The following is a 24,061-nucleotide window of genomic DNA, read 5'->3' on the forward strand; positions in this document are numbered from 1 at the left end:
TGCTCATGAAGTTTCTAAAAGAAGGAAACTATAAGCAGTATTAAAATTAAAATTGTGCAATTATAGAAAAAAATGAGATTTTTGACAGGTTTGAATTCTCTTCTTCAATTATTTTGATTAAGTCACCCAGAAAGGTGGCTCAATTTCTGGAGTTGTCAGTTTCTCCATTAAAAAAAATGGACATAATGATATCTGTCAGGAAATCATGGTAATAATATCTGATGTATTTCAGGTATTGAAATAAATTAGTAGTTTTCTACCTTTTTTTCACCTTTTGGGGTAAGTGAAGGAAACAAAAAAAAAAAAGAGAGAGAGAGAAAATACTGTCATTAGAAAAATGAAGAGAATCCTAAGAAAATGCAACCTTATTTTCCTATCCTCTGCTCCCCCAATTGGGAAAGTAAAAAAAGGAAAGGGAATTTCTTCTGAGTTTATTTCTCTACTTCAAGATTGAAACCCAGATCTTGCTTATCAAACTACTGTACTCTTTGGCCAAGAAGCCTTGGTCAAGGATTTTAAATAATTATAGACAGTATAAAAGATCTCAGTAAAGCTGGGTATGGAAGTACCAGAGAAGATAAAAAGACATTTTCATCCTGATTGTAGCACTTTGGGATATTGAACTCATACACTCTGTCCTTTATGAGATGAAGTTGAGGAAGAATTGGAACAGTGAAAAACAAAAACAAGCACTGGTCAAGGAACTGAATTGCAGAAGGCTCTTCTTTCTCCTAAAAGAAACAAGAAGTGCTTTTATGTGCACCTCTGCACCATCACTTATGTAGATGGTAATTTTTTTTTTTAACTCATGGAACACTTATTTTACTTTTGAAGAATATGAGTCCTAGATAGTTGCTGTAATTATTAGTGGCTTAATTCAGATAGAATTGATTAGGAGGCATCCACAGGATTATACAGTATCAATCTATTGCCATAGCAGAATACACAGTGACTCTTCAAATGATTTAACCACCATTTTCTTGAAAAAATTGATCTAATCACATAAATACTGAAATAGGTGAAATACAAAGCACTATAAACATTTTGTACAATGTTTTAGTTCTCCACAATTTTGTTTGGTATCATTTATCAGCAATATTGTTACCTGTAGAGAAAAGACACTTTGTTCTCTTGCTTTCAAGTTTTTTTTTTCCCCCCATCAATCCTGGGTTAGGTCCTGTCCAGCCAGACAAGGGTGTTGGTTTGAGTGCTGCAGCAATGGGCATCATGAATCATTTACCCAGTGGACATGAAAAATATACCAAGTGAATTAACTTTAAATCATTGACATGAATTAGTTAGTAGCTAAGAAGTGACTTTTAGAGAGAGATACCCTAAGTTGACAAGGTTTTTTTAAGCCATTTGCTATAGAGGATGAAACTGTAGGGTTGACCCTCTTCATGTCAACTCCTTCCAAATAGTTATATCCAAAATAGCTCTTCCTTCCCTCTCTGCTATCCTACCTACTGTTGAAACAAAAACAGAGATGATTCCTATCCTGCCCCTTAGTACATGTAAAATTTATAAAAATAACTTCTAATCTGTAGACTCAATACTTGGGAGATGTCTTCAGATGTAAACTTCCATCCTTTGTTTAGCGAGGTTGTTTTCTCCAAATAAATCTGATCTATTAAAAAAAAAAAAGCTTGGGGAATTTAAGCCTAATGAAAAGATCCCCCCACCCCACCCCAGGGGGAATTTTAAGTGATTTCAAAAGGAAATGCATATGCACTTAAGAAACAAATGGTGGCTCAGTGATAAAGAATCCATCTGCCAACACAGGAGACATGGGTTCAATCCCTGGGTCAAGATGATCCTCTGGAGGAGGGAATGACAACCCATTCCAATATTCTTGCCCAGAAAATCCCACAGACAGAGGAGCCTGGTGGGCTACAGTCTATGAGGTCTCAAGAGTCAAACACAACTTAGCGACTAAACACACACACAAGGTTTTAATCATTTGTGACGGGAGTTAACTGTTGATTTTTGTTACAAACATATGTCAAAAATAAGCAAAACTGAACACTAATTAAAATGGTAAAGATAAATCTTATTCAGTAATAACTATTGCAATAGGACAAGTGTCCAACATAAATTGAAATCAGCTTCATCAAAACAAATGATGAGAAACTTTAAAGGCTAGAATGTGCTTAAGGATGTTAAGCGGGGGTGCAGGGTTGGGAGGTTTGAAATAGGGGAGGAAGGTACATGTGTCTAGGCCTCCTGCTTTTGTTAATTGGTGCTCATTCCGGAGAAGATACTAACTTCTTATCTTTATAACTGGAGTTGTTGTTTAATCACTAAGTCATGTCCAACTCTTTGTGACCCCAGGACTGTAGCCCACTAAGCTCATCTGTCCATGGGATTTCCCACCACTCCATACTGGAGCGTGTTTCCATTTCCTTCTCCAGGGGATCTTCCCAACCCAGGGATCAACAAGTCTCCTGCATTAGCAGGTGGATTCTTTACCACTGAGCCACGAGGGAATCCCTTGGGACTGGAGGCAGTGATATAAATCAGAGCAAGATGCTCACAAAGGCTGGGAGTAAGACTGAAAGAGTTATCTCTTTGAATGTTTATATTTCAAAAGGTGACTTGCAGGTGCTCAAAAAAAGAAAAAAAAAAAAAAAAACACTCTGGGTGGTAGAAAATTTACATGGCAAGGGTGCAAAAAAAAAAAAAAGATTTATATTGCAAGCTTTCAAAAATAATTTTTCTAAGATGGGGTTCAGAGGGCTTTCTGCCTATCATCAGGTTGTGGCTGAAACAAACAATGAATTCTCCTGACAGCTTCGTGAAGTCATGGAGCTTTCTAAGGCAGGCACTGTAAGGGGGGCTGAGGTCATTCTAGGGATGTTGCTATGAGCTTTTAGAAACTGTACTATTTGTCCAAGATTTTTATTGGGTTGAGAGGAAGGGGATGGGGAGAGGATTTGACAGTGAAATTGTTTGTGCTGAGAGTCTGCAGTTTTTATTGGCCAAGACTGAGGACTAGTTAAAAGGAAGATTAAGCGATGCTTGACTGGAGTTTGGTCAATGAGAACATCTTTCTCAGGTCACAAAAATTTAAAACATGCTACAGGATGATAGGTTTAGGGTTAAGGGAAAATTGGCAAGGGACTAGTGATACACATATTGCCGTTCAATTATGTATGTTAAGTTGTATATTTCAATGTGCATTTGCATTTATCCTAAAATCTATGACTTAATTCTAAAGGTAGTATCAGAAAGAGACATTTGAATAGTGAGAGAACAATCATACTTGAAATAAGCTAAAAGCATTGTAACAATTTTTTTTCACCTGCTGTGTATGATGACATTACTTTACAGTAATTCTCTTGGAAAAGAATGTCAATTGAACTAAAATGGGGCAAATACTTTGAAACGACTGCTATTTTGAAATGATTATGATTACAGGTGAATAAACATACTTGGAGGAACCAAGAAATGACTCTCTTTTCTTCTTTAAAATAATGCCAAACTTGAATTGAATTCTTAGAGACAGGAGTTAATGTAGTTATTTTTCTTTTCTTATTGCTGTAACATCTTTTATGGTGACAAATGTGAAGAATAGTTGACCCATAAAGAAGTTTAAAATGTGCAGAGAATATTTTTGAAAGCCTTAACTTTCCAGTCCAAATTTTTGAACTGGGTGAATTTCCATAGAGAACAAAACATATTAGAGCTATATAAGAAAATATTATTGCAATTTGCAAATCATTGAACAATATTCCTTTTCAGTATGTCTAAAAATACACCTAATTGAACAGGCTTTGAAAACTACTCAACTATTTTTAAAGGCAAGGAAGACAAAACTTATTTTGTCCTTATTAATAGACACCTAATATAATAATATATAGCAAGAGTTAATATCATGATTGCAAAAATAAACACTGGCTATTTTTGTCAAGTGCATAAATATGGCATTTTAAAATTTCCCAGGTGGACAGATACTAGCTCAATTTAGGAACAGTTGTGTGCTTTTGGATGATTTTGTAAATTTTGTTATTCAATATGTGTTTTTAACTGCTTACTCTATGCTAGGCACTTTGTTAACTATGGGATATACATGGTAAACAGAAAGGATGTTTGTATATTCTCATATATCCTACAATCTTGTGATGAAGTAGAATGATAAATGTATCTAATGTGTAATTATAAATTATAAGTGCCTTAAAGAAAAATTCTTTCTTTATGAAACTATTATCATTTGTGCAGTCAATGTTAGTTGCTCATTATTTTAGCCCAAAATGCCAGGTCAAGTATTTTTGTGTATTGTTTATTCTATTTCCATAGCCTCACTGAATTAATAATAATAACAAATATACGAGGTACAATGTATAATTTACCTAAATAAATATCTGTAGTCAGTAAAGGACAAACTAATCCATTCTGGATTATAATTCTAAATCAGACTATAGATGTAGAAAACAATATATAGATATAATACATACATATATATATGTATGCTTGTTCCTGTTTATTTATAAACACTGTGATAATCAGATTTTCAGATCATCAGTATATGTGTGTCTCTTTTGGAAGCCCCAAAATTCTGATTTTGCATAATTGCTAAAAGACTGAGCATAATCTTTCCAGTAATAATAGAAACACTTAACTCACTTTAGTTCTATGGAGTACAATAAAGTGTACTGCAAAATTTAGAGAAATGCAAATTTTCCATTCCCAATTTATATCATTAGCCTGTGCTATGCTCGTCATGTCTGACTCTTTTCAGCCCCATAGACTATAGCTCACCAGGCTTCTCTGTCCATGGAATTTCCCAGGCAGGTATACTGGAATGGGCTGCAGTTTCCTTCTCCAAGGGATCTTCCCAACCCAGGGATTGAACCCACATCTCTTACCTCTCTTGCACTGGCAGGCAGATTCTTTACCACTAGCACCATATGGGCAGCCAATTTGTATCATATAGAATTCTATTTGATCATTGGATAAATTTTTCATCATCCCTACCCCTTTAGGACTAAATTTTTAAAAAAATCTGTAAAGATCTTTCTCAATTTATTTATAATCTTTAATTCTAGATTTAAAGAAATGAGTTCAATGATTAGTACTTAATTGAACAAAACAATTCATGATGTGCTATTATCTGTTCCTATCCTTTTATAGATGAATGTTCACTGAACAATGGAGGCTGTAGCAACCACTGTTCTGTTGTTCCTGGAAGAGGAATTGTCTGTTCCTGCCCTGAAGGACTTCAACTTGGCAGAGACAATAAAACGTGTGAAATTGTAGATTATTGTAGCAATCATCTAAAGTGCAGTCAAGTGTGCGAACAGCACAAGCAGACAGTCAAGTGCTCATGCTATGAAGGGTGGAAGCTGGATGTGGATGGTCAAAGTTGCTCAAGTGTTGGTAAGTAGATGTATATTTTGCTATATTTAAGTATAGCAAGTGGTATGTGTTTCTGTATTGTATATCTTGCTATATTTAAGAATCGGTATTGAGAAAAAAAAATAAAAAAACAACTCAGAAAATTACTAATGGATTTGATTAAATTTAGAAAAGGCACTAACATATAATGCACCATTAAACCTATGCCAAAATCTTTTGGACAAAAAATATTAAAATAATCCTTTACCGTTAAAAGCCATCTGATTATCTTTTCTTTAAATACCTGCTTTTGTCATCTTGCTCCCCAGGTGCTTGTTTTTCTATTCTCCAAAGCTTTTACTTTTATTTATTTTTGAGTGCTTTTTATAACCCCATAAAGTCTGGCCCAGTCCCACACTTCATCTGAATCTCTGTGTTTAGTCATTCATGTCCAGGTTTCTGCAACCCCATGGACTGCAGCCCACCAGGCTCCTCTGTCCTTGGGGATTTTCCAGACAAGAATACTGGAGTGGGTAGCCATTCCCTCGTCCAGGGGGTCTTCCCAAACCAGGGATCGAACTCAGGTCTCCCACACTGCAGGCGGATTCTTTACTGTTTGGGCCACCATCTGTATCTCTACTGCTCTTGAAAACAACTTAACTCTGGCTGTATTCATCTCTTGCTTGCCCATTTAAGACATACTGCTGATTCTCTAGGTCATATTCCACAGTAGGAAAAGCAAATGAAGGCTATGGAACGTGCCAGAATTTGAAATCTAATCCTGCCGCTGGCAATCATAGTGTATTTAACCCCAGGCAGGTCACCCAAAACTTTTGAGCTTTGGTTTTCTCATCTTTCAAATATCAATGCCCAGCACAACAACACTTTGCAAAAATGACAAGAAGCACGTTTACAATGCCCCACACTCGTTCAGTGCTTAGTGAGTGGTGGTTTCCCATAACTTCTGTAGGTTATTAGTCTGAGTCACTGGGCACTAAGAGGTCCATGGATAGAATTGGAGGGGGTCCATGAAGTTTCTTAAGGAAAAATTTTACACTTTTATTTTCTTTAATCTCTCCCTGAAAGTTAACATTTCTTTGAGTTGTGAATGTATGCCACAGACCAGTTTTTAGCAGCAACAATGACTATGTCTCTGTGAAGTGACCACTGTGAAATATCACTGTGAAGTAATAGTCATATTCATATTATGTTAAAAGTTGTTGCTAATATCTCAAAATCTCTCTTACTCTCAGGCTTTGAAAACTACTACTCCTTCAGTAATGGGAGTCATGTGACCCAATGCTGAATCTTGTTACTGAATGTGTGAATTTAAAAAAGCACATATATTCCTCCATCAAAAACTGTTTTTATTTATATGATAAATGCATTTGAATATATTTAATTCTTTTTTATTTACCTTTGTTATACTTTTTTCTAACTGTTTTTGGACTCTAAAAATTCTGATTAGGAGTACCCAGGCTTCATCAGGCCATATATCATAAACATTTTTCATTTTTTTTCTTCTACTTAGATTGTACTTTCCCTCTTTGTCTCTAAAAATTCTGGATATTTTTAAAACCTACTAGTGCAAATCTTTCTTCTTTAATGGAGTCTTCTTCCAAACATGCTGGCTGTCTCCACTTATTTCTCCCTTCTATATCTAGAATTTGTCTAAAGAAATATATTTATGTTTTTATTTATCTCCCTCCTTTACTCTTTACTTCTCCAGTAAAGTAATAGCTGTCTTGAAGTCAGAAATCAAGTTATAGATTTTTCTCTTGTGTTTTACATAATATCCAATAAAGTAATATGAATTAAAAGGATGATTTTTTCAGAGAACATTAAATTATTTTATTACCTTATTTCAAATGTTGTCTTGTAGTTTTTTTTTCCTGTTAAAATTTGAGTTCTAGAAGCATAAATTTAGCAAACATTCATTTGACTTCTTCTCTTACAGAATTCTTGCACAATGTAATTAGCAAGATAAATAGCAGTTTATTGAAATAAAGATAACCATTTCATATACATGTTTGGAGTAGGGGAGTGATAGATCAAACTTAGATATATAATCATGTTTTACAAGATAATTGGCTCCATTTCTGATTTTTGGATATAGATCACAAAATGATTGACTTATTATGGCTTTGTACTCTATGAAATGAATACTCTATAAAATCAGTTTAACTCAAGTTAAATATTAGAACAATTCAACTTTTGAATATAAGTTACCAGGTGCAAAGGTAACTCTTCTAATGGAATTGACCCCTTCTACTCTCAGCTCAGAAAGAAAATCTAATAATACCATATCATTTTTCACTGTTAAGATCGCTGTGTATCACACCTAGCTTTGTTGATAATTTAACAAAGAAGCAAAATTATATTTTACCTTTTAAAATTAGTGCAGAGTTTTATTTGCTGGAAGATTTCTGATTACAGTTTTGATTTCCATGCTTGTGATGGGTCTGTTAAGATTTTCTATTTCTTCTTGGTTCAGTTTTGGAGTTATACTTTTCTAAGAATGTGTCCATTTCTTCCAAGTTATCCATTTTATTGGCATATAGTTCCCGAGAGTAGTCTCTTATGATCCTTTGTTGGAGAAGGCAATGGCACCCCACTCCAGTACTCTTGCCTGGAAAATCCCATGGACGGAGGAGCCTGGAGGGCTGCAGTCCATGGGGTCGCTAAGAGTCGGACATGACTGAGCGGCTTCACTTTCACTTTTCACTTTCATGCATTGGAGAAGGCAATGGCAACCCACTCCAATGTTCTTGCCTGGAGAATCCCAGGGACAGGGGAACCTGGTGGGCTGCCGTCCATGGGGTCGCACAGAGTTGGACACAACTGAAGCGACTTAGCAGCAGCAGCAGCAGCATGATCCTTTGTATTTCTGTGTTGTCTGTTGTGATTTATCCATTTTCATTTCTGATTTTGTTGATTTGATTCTTCTCCCTTTTTTTTTTTTTTTGGTGAGTCTGACTAATGCTTTGTCTATTTCATTTATCTTCTCAAAGAACCAGCTTTTAGTTTCATTGATTTTTGCTATGGTCTCCTTTGTTTCCTTTTCACTTATTTCTCCCCTAATTTTTATGATTTCATTCCTTTTACTAACCCTGGGGTTCTTTATTTATTCCTTTTCTAGTTGCTTTAGGTGTAGGGTTAGGTTATTTATTTGACTTTTGTCTTGTTTCTTGAGGTAAGGTTGTATTGCTATGAACCTTCCCCTTAGTACTGCTTTTATTGAGTCCCATAGGTTTTGGGTTGTTGTGTTTTCACTTTCATTCATTTCTATGCATATTTTGATTTCTTTTTTTATTTCTTCTGTGATTTGTTGGTTACTCAGAGCATGTTGTTTAGCCTCCATATGTTTGTATTTTTATAGTTGTTTTTTTTTTTTTTTTCCTGTAGTTGACAACTGATCTTACCACATTGTGATCAGAAAAGATGGTTGGAATGATTTCATTTTTTTTAATTTACCAAGGCTTAGACTTATGGCCCAGGATGTGATCTATCCTGGAGAAGGTTCCGTGTGCACTTGAGAAAAAGATGAAATTCATTGTTTTTGGGTGTAATGTCCTGTAGATACCAATTAGGTCTAACAGGTCCAGTGTATCATTTAAAGTCTGTGTTTCCTTGCTAGTTTTCTGTTTAGTTCATCTATCCCTAGGTGTGAGTGGGGTACTAAAGTCTGTCACTATTATTGTGTTACTGTTAATTTCCCCTTTCAAACTTGTTAGCATTTGCCTTACATATTGCTGTGCTCCTATGTTGGGTGCATATATATTTATAATTGTTATATCTTTTTCTTGGATTGACCCTTGACCAGACAGCTTCACAGCTGAATTCTACCAAAAATTCTACCAAAAATCTACAGAAGAGCTAACACATATCCTACTCAAACTCTTCCAGAAAATTGCAGAAGAAGGTAAACTTCCAAACTCATTCTGTGAGGTCACCATCACCCTAATACCAAAACAAGGCAAAGATGCCACAGAAAAAAAAGAAAACTACAGGCCAATATCACTGATGAACATAGATGCAAAAATCCTTTTGCATGACCAAGTGAGCTTTATCCCAGGGATGCAAGGATTCTTTAATATTGGCAAATCAATCAATGTGATATACCACATTAACAAATTGAAAGATAAACACCATATGATTATCTCAATAGATGCAGAGAAAGCCTTTGACAAAATTCAACATCCATTTATGATAAAAACCCTCTAGAAAGCAGGCATAGAAGGAACACAGCTCAACATAATAAAAGCCATATATGATAAACCCACAGCGAACATTATCCTCAATGGTGAAAAATTGAAAGCATTGTCCCTAAAGTCAGGAGTAAGACAAGGTGCCCACTCTCACCACTACTATTCAACATAGTTTTGGAAGTTTTAGCCACAGCAATCAGAGAAGAAAAAGAAATAAAAGGAATTCAGATTGGAAAAGAAGAAGTAAAACTCTAACTGTTTGCAGATGGCATCATCCTCTACATAGAAAACACTAAAGACTCCACCAGAAAATTATTAGAGCTAATCAGTGAATATATTAAAGTTGAAGGATATAAAATTAACACACAGAAATCCCTTGCAATGAGAAAACAGAGAAATTAAGGAAACAATTCCATTCACCATTGTGACAAAAAGAATAAAATACTTAGGAATAAATCTACCTAAAAAAACAAAAGACCTATATATATAAAACTATAAAACACTGATGAAAGAAGTCAAAGATGACACAAATAGATGGAGAAATATACCATGTTCACAGATCAGAAGAACTGATATAGTGAAAATGAATATAATACCCAACGCAATCTATAGATTCAGTGCAATCCCTATCAAGCTACCAATGGTATTTTTCAGAGAACTAGAAAAAATCATTTCACAGTTTGTATGGAAATACAAAAAACCTTGACTAACCAAAGCAATCTTGAGAAAGAAGAATGTAACTGGAGGAATCAACCTGCCTGACTTCAGACTATACTACAAAGCTACAGTCATCAAGACAGTATGGTACTGGCACAAAGACAAAAATATAGATCAGTGGAACAAAATAGAAAGCCCAGAGATAAATCCACGTACCTATGGACACCTTATCTTTGACAAAGGAGGCAAGAATACACAGTGGAGAAAAGACAATCTCTTTAACAAATGGTGTTGGGAAACTGGTCAACCAATTGTAAAAGACTGAAACTAGAATACTTTCTAACACCATACACAAAAATAAACTCAAAATGGATTAAACATCTAAATGTAAGACCAGAAAGTATAAAACTTCTAGAGGAAAACATAGGCAAAACAGTCTCTGACATAAATCACAGCAGCATCCTCTATGACCACCTCCCAGAGTAATGGAAATAAAAGCAAAAATAAACAAATGGAACCTAATTAAACTTAAAAGCTTTTGAGAAATGAAGGAAATTATAAGCAAGGTGAAGAAACAGCCTTCAGAATGGGAGAAAATGATAGCAAACAAAGCAACTGACAAAGAATTAATCTCAAAAATATACAATCAGCTCCTGCAGCTCAATTCCAGAAAAATAAGTGACCCAATCAAAAAATAGGCCAAAGAACTAAAGAGACATTTCTCTACAGAAGACATCAGATGGCTAACAAACACATGAAAAGATGCTCAATATCACTCATTATCAGAGAAAGGCAAATCAAAACCACAATGAGGTACCATCTCATGCCAGTCAAAATGGCTGCTATCAAAAAGTCTACAAACAATAAAAAGCTGGAGAAGGTGAGGAGAAAAAGGAACCCTCTTACACTGTTGGTGGGAATGCAAACTAGTACAGACACTATGGAGAACAGTGTGGAGACTCCTTAAAAAACTGGAAATAGAACTGCCTTATGATCCAGCAGTCCCACTGCTGGGCATACAACCGAGGAAACCAGAATTGAAAGAGACACGGGTACCCCAATATTCATTGCAGCACTGTTTATAATAGCCAGGACATGGAAGCAACCTAGATGTCCATCGTCAGATGAATGGATAAGAAAGCTGTGGTACATGTACACAATGGAATATTACTCAGCCATTAGAAAGAATGCATTTGAATCAGTTCTAATGAGGTGGATGAAACTGGAGCCTATTATACAGAGTGAAGTAAGTCACAAAGAAAAACACCAATACAATATACTAACACATATATATGGAATTTAGAAATATGGTAATGATGGCCCTATATGCAAGACAGCAAAAGAGACACAGGTGTATAGAACAGTCTTTTGTACTCTGTGGGGAAGTCCTTCTCCCGCCTTCTCTGTGGGAGGACTCTGATGGGATACAGAGTGAAGTAAGTCACAAAGAAAAACACCAATACAATATACTAACACATATGTATGGAATTTAGATGATTTGAGATCATCTAAATGATCTAAATGATCTGTGGGATGATTTGAGAGGGTAGCATTAAAACATGTATATTATCATATGTGAAGCAGATTGCCAGTCCAGGTTCAATGCATGAGACAGGGTGCTCAGAGCTGGTGCACTGGGATGACCCTGGGGGATGGGATGGGGAGGGAGGTGGGAGGGGGGTTCTGGATGGGGAACACATGTGTGCCCGTGGCTGATTCATGTTGATGTTTGGCAAAAACTATTACAATATTGTAAAGTAATTAGCCTCCAATTAAAATAAATAAATTAATTTAAAAATAATAAAATAAATAAAATTAGTATGGAAACTTTTTCCTGCTAATAATTTAGCACTTTCCTAATATACAGTATACTAAATACCATTGTCATCATTTATATTGCTGCAGATAATAAAGGTTTTGTTAGGCATTAAAATTTATTTTTTATTTAACCAATTTTCATATAAAAAAGAAATTGATTCTGTCTTTTTTTCACATCAATTCTTTTTGAAAAACCTACAGCAAATTCATAGCTCAATAAAATGAATTGACTATTAACTTTGGGCTTTAAAAGTAAAATTTCTTTTTTCTTGCTCTCTTTTGTTCCTTTTTTCCATCATTTCTAAGCTGAGTGCTTCTTTTAAAAATGTGTTCTCTTTATTGAATGCAATATCTGTGATTAATCTTCTTGACATTTTAAAAATAAAATAATAATACTCTTTATGTCTCAAATTAGAAACATGACTCACTCATTTATTTTCCTCTTGAAAATTCCTCTGTAGTTGTCTCATGATTTTCTCTTTTCTTTCCTAATAATTCCTTCCTAAAATTTTGCACTCTGTCCTTGGCTGAATTGCTGAGTCCATTACTCTATTTTTTTCTAGGTGCACTTTTAACATTTTATTAGTTAACTATAATATGATTTTCAAAAGACTTATTTATGATTGTTATTTTTTATTTAATATGCCTGTAAACCTCACTTCTTTTAGGCATTTGGATACTTTATTTTGTCAGCTCCTTATATGTTCCCTCTTCAGTACATAATTTGTTAATCACTTTCTCCTAAGTATTTAGTTTCTCCTAAGTATTTTATTTTTACTTATAATAACCCAGAATACTTCTACTAACTGCATTTCTTTTCTATCTCTGGTTTCTTTGCCATTTTGCAGGTAGGCTACTTACAAATTATCAGCATGTTTCTAATAACATCAGAAAGAACATAGTAGCATTCCTCTTTTATTTTCTCTAGGCATGATTAGGTTAGATTCACCCACCAATACGTTTCTTTGTTTTTAATCACATTTTCTAAAATAGTTTTAAAATTCTATTTTAAAATTTATATCTTTTTTTAAAAAAAGAGATCTTGGCTATAAATAAAAATGTAAAAACATAGTAACCACCTATTAGTACACTGTGTCCATCACAAACTTTCTACAGTTATTTTTGAAGGTACATTTTATTTTATATGTTTTATTGAGTTATAGTTGATTTGGAGCTCCATTTATTGAATTTTTTTTCAGAGTTCCATTTATTTTATATTTTTATTGAGTTATAGTTGATTTGGAGCTCCATTTATAACTTGGGTTTTTTATTTTTTTTTGCACCCACATATTTATTTGCAGCCAATATTTTTTGCACCCAAACTTTAATTCTAGAAAAAAAGCATCTGTACTGCAGCATGGAGTTATACATATTGTCTTGATGATGGCGATACTCACTCTTGCCTAATTTTTGTCATCCTCCTGTTTTAAACTCCAGTAGTTGATGGACAGGGAGGTGTGGCGTGCTGTCATCCATGGGGTTGCAGAGAGTCGGACATGACCGAACTGAACTGTTCTACAACTTGTGAGAAGCAAAATAAAAAGTTGAAGAAATATGGCATTTTTATTGTAAAGGGAAAGGGTAATCTAATCTGGAAGATGAGAGTTAATGGAAAGAACTTAGTGTGAATAAGAACATAGTAAAGAATAAAATGATGTTTATAAGTCGATGGTCTATCTTGGAGAACTATGGACATTAAAGGTGAAGAGATCAGGAGAATGAATTTGATGGCGGGGTTGTGGGGGGTGGTGTGCAGGGAGGACATTTATAATCTTGCCATCCATTCCTTTATCTTAATAAAGTGAGATTTATGCCTGTCAGTCTACATCTGTGATTTTAAAATAAGTCTTTATTATGAAAAGAACCTCAAATCCTCTAGCCTGCCATTCAGGACTTTCTTCATTTTTGTTCATTTAATCTCTTCAATCTGATGTGTCGTTTTTTTCCACTGTGGGTTTTCACTCCATGCACATTATTTCCCATTTCATCACTATTAATGATAGCAAATGCATAATGGCCAAGAATGTATGAGGTACTTTAATTTATATCACTTCATTTTGCTATCTTCTTCATGTACACTGCTCATTGTCACCTGTGACTGTCAAGTATGATAATATCTTCTGCATTCTCTCTGAAAATCTTATACTCTATTGAATCCAATACTCTATTCACATCTCTCTCCTCTGTAAATCATTTCTTTCTTTCTTTTCTTCTGTTTTTTTTTTTTTGCTTTTTAATTATTTTTCTATGCAAGTATAGTTGATTTACAATGTATTAGTTTCAGGTGAACAAAAAAGTGGTTAAGTTTTATCTATATTATTTTTCATATTATTTTCCCTTGTAAGTTATTAGAAAATATTGAGTATAGTTCCCTGTGCTATACAGTAGGCCCTTATTGTTTGTCTATTTTATATTATATATAGTAGTGTACATATGTTAATCCACAAATCCATATGAATCATTTCCAGAAATTAATTATAACATTGTTCATAGCTTCCATTTATCAAGTATCTAAAATGTTGTAAGTAATTTATTTGTAGGTAGGTAATAAAATATGTGTAACTATTGAAACTAAGACCAGATCAGATCAGATCAGTCATTCAGTCATGTCCGACTCTTTGCGACCCCATGAATCGCAGCACACCAGGCCTCCCTGTCCATCACCAACTCCCGGAGTTTACTCAGACTCACGTCCATTGAGTCAGTGATGCCATCCAGCCATCTCATCCTCTGTCGTCCCCTTCTCCTCCTGCCCCCAATCCCTCCCAGCATCAGAGTCTTTTCCAATGAGTCAACTCTTCACATGAGGTGGCCAAAATACTGGAGTTTCAGCTTTAGCATCATTCCTTCCAAAGAAATCCCAGGGCTGATCTCCTTCAGAATGGACCGGTTGGATCTCCTTGCAGTCCAAGGGACTCTCAAGAGTCTTTTCCAACACCACAGTTCAAAAGCATCAATTTTTCGGTGCTCAGCCTTCTTCACAGTCCAACTCTCACATCCATACATGACCACAGGAAAAACCATAGCCTTGACTAGACGAACCTTTGTTGGCAAAATAATATCTCTGCTTTTGAATATGCTATCTAGGTTGGTCATAACTTTCCTTCCAAGGATTAAGTGTCTTTTAATTTCATGGCTGCAGTCACCATCTGTAGTGATTTAAGATTACTTCATTTACTCAGAGCCTGTGGTAAAGAGATGCTAGAGAAGAGCTTTTGAACTTCATTATTCATGACTCCAGGAACTTTTACAAGCTGTTCTGAAGATTCAGTTCATCTCTATTTACAATGTGCCCTCAAATTCCCATGATGTCTTTGAATAGTCTGTTTTATAAGCTTATTTCTATTACTTACACCTAAACTTTTTTTTTCAAAATAGAGATTAAATCAAATTATTTTATACTTCTTTTGAAATATATGAAAATTGTGTAGTAAATGTTAATTGAATATAAAAATGCCCTTTATTACTTAAAATACCAATATATTTTTACTATGTTTTTACCATTTGTACTGAGTACAATTGGTATGTTGGTTTTAACCACTGTGTATAATCATGTGACATGTAGTACCAGTTTCTGTTTATCCATTCTATCATATAGGTCCACTCAAATCATCCCCGATCTTTACACAAATACCACTGCCATAAGCATAGATTTATCTATATTTTTATAAATCTGCTTGAAGATTCTCAAGACTAAAATACCCAATTCATGGGATGTACTTATATTTACTCTGAATAAGTAGAAACAGTTATTCTTCAGAGTGAGTGAACAGACTACATCTACACCAACAATACATGTCCAAAGTTCCCACATCCTTGCCAGCTCAAAATTATCAAACATTCTAATATTTTCCCCCAATATATAGGAGTTAAGAGTATAATGATATTTTTCATTGCTTTAGTTGGTATTTTTTCTTATTATTTATATATGAATTTGGGCATTTCTCTATATACCTGTTAGTCTTTTGCATCTCTTCATTTACTTTGGTTATTACCCTGTTAAGATTATTGCCTTCCCTTATTGATTCAGAGAAATTAGCCATCTGTTCTGAACTTTAGACATTTCAAACATCTCCATTCAGTTATCCATCTATTAATTTCATTCACACTGACCTTTGTTAACCAATTCCACTTTATCGTTCTCCTTTCTCATTCACTTCTTTCTTTACTCCATTTCTTTTCTTCTTTCAGTAACAATTTTTATCACCTCCATACTCAGTGTCTTCTGGGCTAGCTATTTATTCATTGATTCTGATAATCATTCATTCATTTACTTATGTAATCACAAATATTTATTAAATGAGACCAAGCAAGAGGCCCTGGGCCATGTCATACAATCCCTCACCCTAGTGCATCTATGGTCAAGCTATTTTGTTTTTAATGGTTTACACAAGTTTTTTTTTTTTTTTTTTTAAGATTTCTTTATTTTTGGCTGTGCTCAGTCTTCATTGCTGAGCATGGGCTTTCTCTAGTTGTAGAGAGCAGAGCCTACTCTCTAGGTGCGGTGCATGGGCTTCTCATCACTGTAGCTTATCTTGTTGTGGAGCACAAGTTCTAAGGTGTGCAGGCTTCAGTAGTTGTGGCTCCCAGACTCTAGAGCACAGGCTCAGCAGTTGTGACGTACAGGCTTAGTTGTTCTGCTGCATGTGGAATCTTCCTGGAGCAGGGATCAAACCCATGTCCCCTGCATTGGCAGGCAGATTCTCAACCACTAGACCACTAGCGCAGGGGAGCCCTGCGCTCATGCTCTCCCTCTCTCTTGGTCTCTGACTTTCTCTTTCATATGTACAAACAGACATCAAATGCAGATTCTTGCCACTTAAAAGTCTATTCTACCCTTCATTCTATAGATTCTATCCTCTGCCTTCATATATATCACACTTCAGTAATGCCGGACTATCATTCCTTCCTAGCATAGCTAGGGCTGAATTAATGGAAAAAAGGTAGCAGTAATATATATTGAGCTAGAGAAACGATAAACCATTTATTACTTAGTGAATCTCTACTGTGTAAAAGAAATGTATCTGATATGGAAAGAGAGAAATCCAAATAAATTCTTATATATGAGAGCAGAGAAGACAGTAAAAATTCTGAATAGGAGAGAAAACACTAAAACTATAATATCATTTTGTGTTTAATATTATATATATGGAAAAGAATTAGGAGCTATTCATATAGAATTGCTAGCTGTAGAGTTATAATCACAATTTAGCCTAAGAGGACTATAGAGGGACTCTTTTCCTTAGACAAGTCATCTATTGCTTTCATATTCTATTTTGTAAAAATTATTGTGCAAACCTGAAATGGAAATAAAAGAAAATCCAAGAAAAGAGAATTACAGATAGAAAATTACAATATTTTGAACATTTTTAAAAAGCTACTTCTGATGTAATATGTTTATAAACATGAAATTAATTACTATAAAATATAAACTGTAACCTTATTTTTTTGGTGTGTATATAATCACATAATATGCTAAAGTAGAAAAATTCCAAGCCACTTCTTTGTAGAGTGTGATGTACTGGCCTGAGCTGTTAAATTCAGTCACTTACTAGACAGGAGCTAGTATACTGGAAAAAAATTGTTAGAAGACTGTAAAAATGATGACTGTTTCACCATTTGTTGATACTCATTTCAAATCAAGTTTGCCTCAAAAGAATTTTATATATCTACATCAAAACTGAATCACCTAAAATTTATTAATTGTGTTTTATTGTTAAATGTTTTATATAGAGTTTTTGTTTGTTTTCATTAAAGAAAAGACCATTGTGAGACCTATAATTTTTAAAACTAGTGTTTATAATTTCCCAGTAGTATGTAAAATGACACACTGGGTTATTTATTTCAGATTTCATTATTCTCTCAAAGAGGAAATAGTAACAACAAATCCAAAGAAGTATTTTTTGATCATCTGTTTTTCTCTATTTTATCAATTTCTATAGTTTTATTGATTACATTCTTCCTAGTTCCTGTGAGTTAATTCTTTTTATATTTTCTGAATTATTGAGTTGAAATGTTATTTTTTGTGCGTTTGAATATGCTAGTCAACTAGCGTAAATATACAAAGAAGAAAAGCATTAAACTCTCAGAATGCTATATTCTTTCCTTATGTAGATAGAAAAATTTTCAGAGTTGAGTTTAGTTATACAGAGTAATCAAATGAGGTAAAAATACATGATTTTTAGTTAACAGTGGACTAAAAATAGTATATATGTACAGTTCTTTACTTTTTATAAATTTCCACACTTATTACCATATTTCTTTTTTCTTATGACAGATAAATTGAGATACACAATTCAGTGCTCTATAGTGTATTTAGAGAGTAATACAACTGTTGCTGCTGCTGCTGCTGCTAAGTCGCTTCAGTCGTGTCCGACTCTGTGCGACCCCATAGACGGCAGGCCACCAGACTCCGCCGTTCCTGGGATTACCACTGTCTAATTTTAGAGTATTTTAGTCGCCCTCAACAAACCCCATTAGACATTAGAAATCACTCCCCATAAACCCCTACACGTGACTCTGGCAACCACTAGTTTATTTTCTGTCTCTGTAGATTTGCCTATTCTGGACATTACATAAAAATGGAATAGGTCCTTGGTTATCTATTTTAAATATAGTAGTATGCGACTGAACTGAACTGAACTGATGTACATATCAATCCAAAACTCCCAATCTATCCCTCCCAGCCACCCTTCCCTGCTGGTAACCATAAGTTCATTCTCTATGAGTCTGTTTCTGCTTTATAAATAATTTTATTTGAATTTTTTTTTTAATATTTTACATGTAGATTATCAGTACAGGTTCAGTTCGGTCGCTCAGTCGTGTCCAACTCTTTGCAACTCCATGAACGGCGGCACACCAGGCCTCCCTGTCCATCACCAACTCCCGGAGTTTACCCAAACTCATGTAGACAATTATCACATGATAATTGTCTTTCTCTGTCTTATTTACTTCACTTAGTATGATACTCCCTAGGCCCATTCAAGTTCCTGCAAATGGCATTCATTTCATTCTTTTTAATGACTGAGTAATTGGGATTGGTGCTTATTAAAATGCCACAAAGTTTGCTGTTCTTACTGATATTCAGCATTTTTTTCTTAATAACACTGGTTATTACTAGACTTTGGTTAATTTCTAGAGTTTAGGAAAAAATGACCATTCTGCTAGTATTTTTATTGTTTCTAATGGAGGAGAGGACTTTTAGAAGTCCTTACTCCATCATTTTGGAATTATTCTTATCTCATTAATTTTTAATAGCTCATGCTTTTTAATCTACACATTTGATGTCATAATATTTCTATTTTTTTATTCCCTATTTGTGTGTGCTTAGTCGCTAAATTGTGTCCAACTCTTTGTGACCCCATGGACTGTAGACTGCCAGGCTCCTCTGTCCATGGGTATTCTCCAGGCAAGAATACTAGAGTAGGTTGCCATGCCCTCCTCTAGGGGATATTCCCAACCCAGGGATCAAGCCCAGATCTTCCACATTGCAGGTGGATTCTTTACCGTCTGAGCCACCAGGGAAGCTGAAGAATACTGGAGTTGGTACCTTATCCCTTCTCCAGAGGATCTGCCTGACCCAGGAATCAAACCAGGGTTTCTTGCATTGCAGATAGATTCTTTACCAGCTGAGCTACTAGGGAAGCCCAAGAACAGTAAATGCTATCTTAAATATGAGTTCTCCTAAGGGGAAAAGCATATATGTCATACCCAAACAATTCTTGTTTCATTTATGAATATTTCTTAGAAGCTGGCTGGATATAACAATTCCTTCTATTACTAGTTAAAATTTTCATTCATAAAATAGTTTTAATAGGAAATATATCCCAATGCCAAAAATTGAATCTGTGCAGAATTAGATAAGAAATAGTTTTCTTCCTACTCTGAGCTGATCATCCTTCCTGTGGCGGAAGTAACAACATTACTTCATTAATCTTTCATAATGTATTCTGTGATTTACCTACATATAGGTCTATAAAAATTTTTTTTTATTTTTTAACTCAAATGGTAGTATCTGATGCATATCTGATTCACATATGACCATTTTCTACTTACAAAATATTAGAAACTATTGCATATTAATCATATTCATTGATATGACCTTATACTATTATACTTTGTGACTAGATCATATATTATTTATCCAGCCATCTATTGGTGAACATTTATGTTGCCTAATCATTTGCTACCATAAATGATATTGCAAAGGATTTCCGTCCTCATCTACAAACGTTTATATGTATAATTCTATTTTTATAAATGGATTTAATTACCAAGGGGTGAAAATATGCTTAAACTTTTGATGAATATTGTCCAGTAGCACTGTATAGGGCTTATACTTCCATTATCAGTATATCAGATGGCCTTTTGTCTATACTTTAACCAGTACAGTGTCTAATCAAAACTTTTCAGTTTTGAAATCCATTTATCATTTTATGAGAGTATTGAATATTTTTTAATATTTTGACATTGTTTATATTTTCCTTCTATGAATTTTCTTTTTAATGTCCTTTATGCCTTATTCATATGAATATTTTCTATTGTCAATATGTAGGAACTCATATATTTTAAATAATTTAGCCTTTATTATAATGTAGATATTTTGCCTAGTTTGCCGTTTGTCTTTTGACTTTTTTCACTGTTTTTCTCCTACAATTTCTTCAATATACATTAAACATCCTTCTTTAGGTCGTCTGTGATTTGCATTATGCTCAGAAAGACTTTTCCCATTCTAGCATACTAAAAATAATGCTTCTATATTTACTTCTATTTTTTATACTTTTATTTATCATTTTAAATATGTTAAGTCACTTGGGAATTATTTTTTAATTCAGAAAATTTTCCAATGTAATTTTTTCCTAGTTCACTCCAGTTGTTCAGTAGTGTCAGACTCTCTGTGACCCCATTTTCCCTATTATGGACCCCAAAGCTATCATATTTCTATGCCTTCTCATCAGTTATGGGTCATTGCCAAAGTATTTTATATTAAAATAATAATATTTTTAATGCCTGTTGGACTTATTCACTTTTATATGTTTCCCTTGAATTAACAGGATGCAGTTTCCTGTTGAAGCCCAATTTTGAAAATAATCTTTAGAATTATCTAGTATCATTTCAAAGAATGAAATTTTTAATTTTGTTGCATCATTTGTTGTTATTCCTTCCCTATCATGTCCAACTCTTTGGGACCCCATGGACTGCAGCACACCAGGCTTCCCTATCCTTCACTATCTCCCAGTGTTTGCTCAAACTCGTGTCTATTGAGTCAGTGATGCTATCTAACCATCTCATCCTCTGCCACCCTCTTCTTCTCTAGCCCTCAGTCTTGCCCAGCATCAGGGTCTTTTCCAATGAGTCGACTCTTCACATCAGGTGGTCAAAGTATTGGAGCTTCAGTATCAGTACTTCCAATGAATATTCAGGGTTGATTTCCTTCAGGATTGACTTGGTTTAATCTCCTTGCTGTCCAAAGGACTCTCAAGCGTCTTCTCCAGCACCACAGTTTGAAAACATCAATTCTTCGCCTTTTTTTAATTGTCCAACTCTCACATCCATACATGACTACTGGCAAAAACACAGCTTTGACTATACGACCTTTATTAACAAAGTGATGCTTCTGCTTTTTAATACACTGTCTAGGTTAGTCATTGCTTTTCTTCAAAGGAGCAGGTGTCTTTTAATTTCATGGCTGTAGTCACCATCTGTGGTGATTTTGGAGCTCAAGAAATTAGTCTGTCACTGTTTCCATTATTTCCCCATCTATTTGCCATGAAGTGATGGGGCCCAATGCCTTGATCTAATTTTTTTGAATGTTGAGTTTTAAGCCAGCTTTTTCACTCTCCTGTTTCACCTTCATCAAAAGGCTCTTTAGTTCCTCTTCACTTTCTGCCACTAGGGTGGTATCATCTGCATATCTGATTATTGATATTTCTCCTACAATCTTGATTCCAGCTTGTGAGTCATCCAGCCCAGCATTTCACATGATGTACTTTGCATATAAGTTGAATAAGCAGCATTATAGTAAATTTATGAATTAATTCATGCAGATGCAACATCTTTGGGGAATTGTTTGTTTGTCTTTATCTGATAAAGCTATATACTGTTCCTATTTTAAAGTCATTAAATGTCTTTATGTACTCTAAATATTTCTTAATATTTTTATTCCCAAGTTTGTATTTTATTTTTTTACTTTTTTTATTGTTGCTAATGTGCATTTGTTTTTTCATTTTGTTTTTTTTTTTAAATTTGGCTTGAAAGTGAAAGTGAAAGTTGCTCAGTCATGTCCGACTCTTTGCAAACCCATGGACTACACAGTCCATGGAATTCTCCAGGCCAGAATACTGGAGTGGGTAGCCTTTCCCTTCTCCAGGGGATCTTCCCAACCCAGGGATTGAACCCAGGTCTCCCACATTGCAAGTGGATTCTTTACCAGCTGAGCCACAAGGGAAGCACAAGAATACTGGATTGGGTAGCATATCCCTTCTCCAAGGGATCTTATCGACCCACGGATCAAACCAGGGTCTCCTGCATTGCAGGTGGATTCTACCAACTAATCTATCAGGGTAATTTAGGTTAGCTGCTATAATTTTTAGGAAGGCTAGTGATTTTTTCAAAAATTTTGTCCCGAACCTTTATTACTGAATTCTCTTTCTCTTCTGTTGTAGTTTTGTCAGTTGATTATCCTAAATTTTCCAAGTATCATTTTTTTTAACTTGTAAATAGTAGTTTATTTTTAGCACCTCCTTTCAACTTTTTGCTGCTTCTTTTTCTTGCCTGGGGCTTCCTGGTGGCTCAGAAGTAAAGAATCTGCCTGCAATTCAGGAGATGCAGGAGATGACAGTTTGATCCCTGGGTCAGGAAGATCCCTTTGGAGGAGGAAATGGAAACTCACTCTAGGATTCTTGCCAGGAAAATCCCATGGACAGAGGAATCTGGCCAGCTACAGTACATAGGGTTGCAAAGAGTCAGACGTGACTGTGCTACTGAACATATACACATGTTCTCACTTGTCTACATCATTTAAAACTTTCAGAAAGATGAAACATTAGTGGACATCCTGATCTTTTACCTCACTTTAGTGGGATTGCTTTCAGAGATTCTCCTTTAAACATGATGCTAGATTTTAGATTATGATTAGATTACACACATGTATTTATGTATAAAAAACAAAAGTAGATACTTTGTTAAAGCAGCCATTCTGTGATTTAAAAACTGCATGTCCTTTAACAGTATTCAATGTAAACTTCTCTCACAAGTAGTTGCTGCACTATAATTTACTGCTTAACTAAGACTATAAACCACAGGAAGGAAAGGCTCTTCAGAGTTGTAATGCCCCTAGCTTCAGCAAGTGCTAGGAAATATCTGACTGTTTTTAAAGTGTTATCACCCTGCCTTTTCTCTTACTCAGTATCTGTTTTGCTTATTTCTTTGATCTCTAAAACTTATTAATAGTAATTAATCATAGTAATTATTAAATATTTATTAAGATATTAAATATTTACACTTTTAATCCTCAATTATCCTGATAACTCAGTATGTTATATACTTTACATTTTTTTTCAAAAACTATTGAGGATCCGTGAGTCTTAGTAAATTTCTCATATCTATACAGCTTGTTAACAACCGAACTCTGTCTTAAACCATCAGCTTCTGACTCCAAGTTTATTACTTTTGACTACATCACAGTTTGCCTACATTTGTATTTACTGTGATGATTGTCCACTTATAAAGCAAACTTGCATGAAGTGAAGTGAAAGTCGCTCAGTCGTGTCCGACTCTGCAACCCAATGGATTATGCAGTCCATGGAATTCTCCAGGCCAGAATATTGGAGTAGGTAGTCTTTTCCTTCTTCACAGGATCTTCCCAACCCAGGGATTGAACCCAGGTCTCCTGCATTGCAGACAGATTCTTTACCAGCTGAGCCACAAAGGAAGCCCAAGAATACTGGAGCAGGTAGCCTATGCCTTCTCCAGTGGATCTTCTCGACTCAGGAATCAAACCAGGGTCTCTTGCATTGCAGGCAGATTATTTGCCAACTGAGCTA

At 34.8% G+C, this 24,061-nt stretch overlaps 1 protein-coding gene across 3 annotated transcripts in view; it reads left to right on the forward strand.

The window, feature by feature from the left end:
* The window catches only part of LRP1B (LDL receptor related protein 1B), a 2,173,551-nt gene that overhangs the window by 1,399,338 nt on the left and 750,152 nt on the right, over positions 1 to 24,061 (forward strand). For all 3 annotated transcript variants that reach the window (XM_027561670.1, XM_027561656.1, XM_027561663.1), the window contains one exon: positions 5,131 to 5,376. In XM_027561670.1, the coding sequence (XP_027417471.1) occupies positions 5,131 to 5,376 (246 nt within the window). The remainder of the gene's footprint in view (positions 1 to 5,130; positions 5,377 to 24,061) is intronic.

Source organism: Bos indicus x Bos taurus, chromosome 2 (assembly GCF_003369695.1).
Source record: "Bos indicus x Bos taurus breed Angus x Brahman F1 hybrid chromosome 2, Bos_hybrid_MaternalHap_v2.0, whole genome shotgun sequence".
Taxonomy (NCBI): Eukaryota; Metazoa; Chordata; class Mammalia; order Artiodactyla; family Bovidae; genus Bos; species Bos indicus x Bos taurus.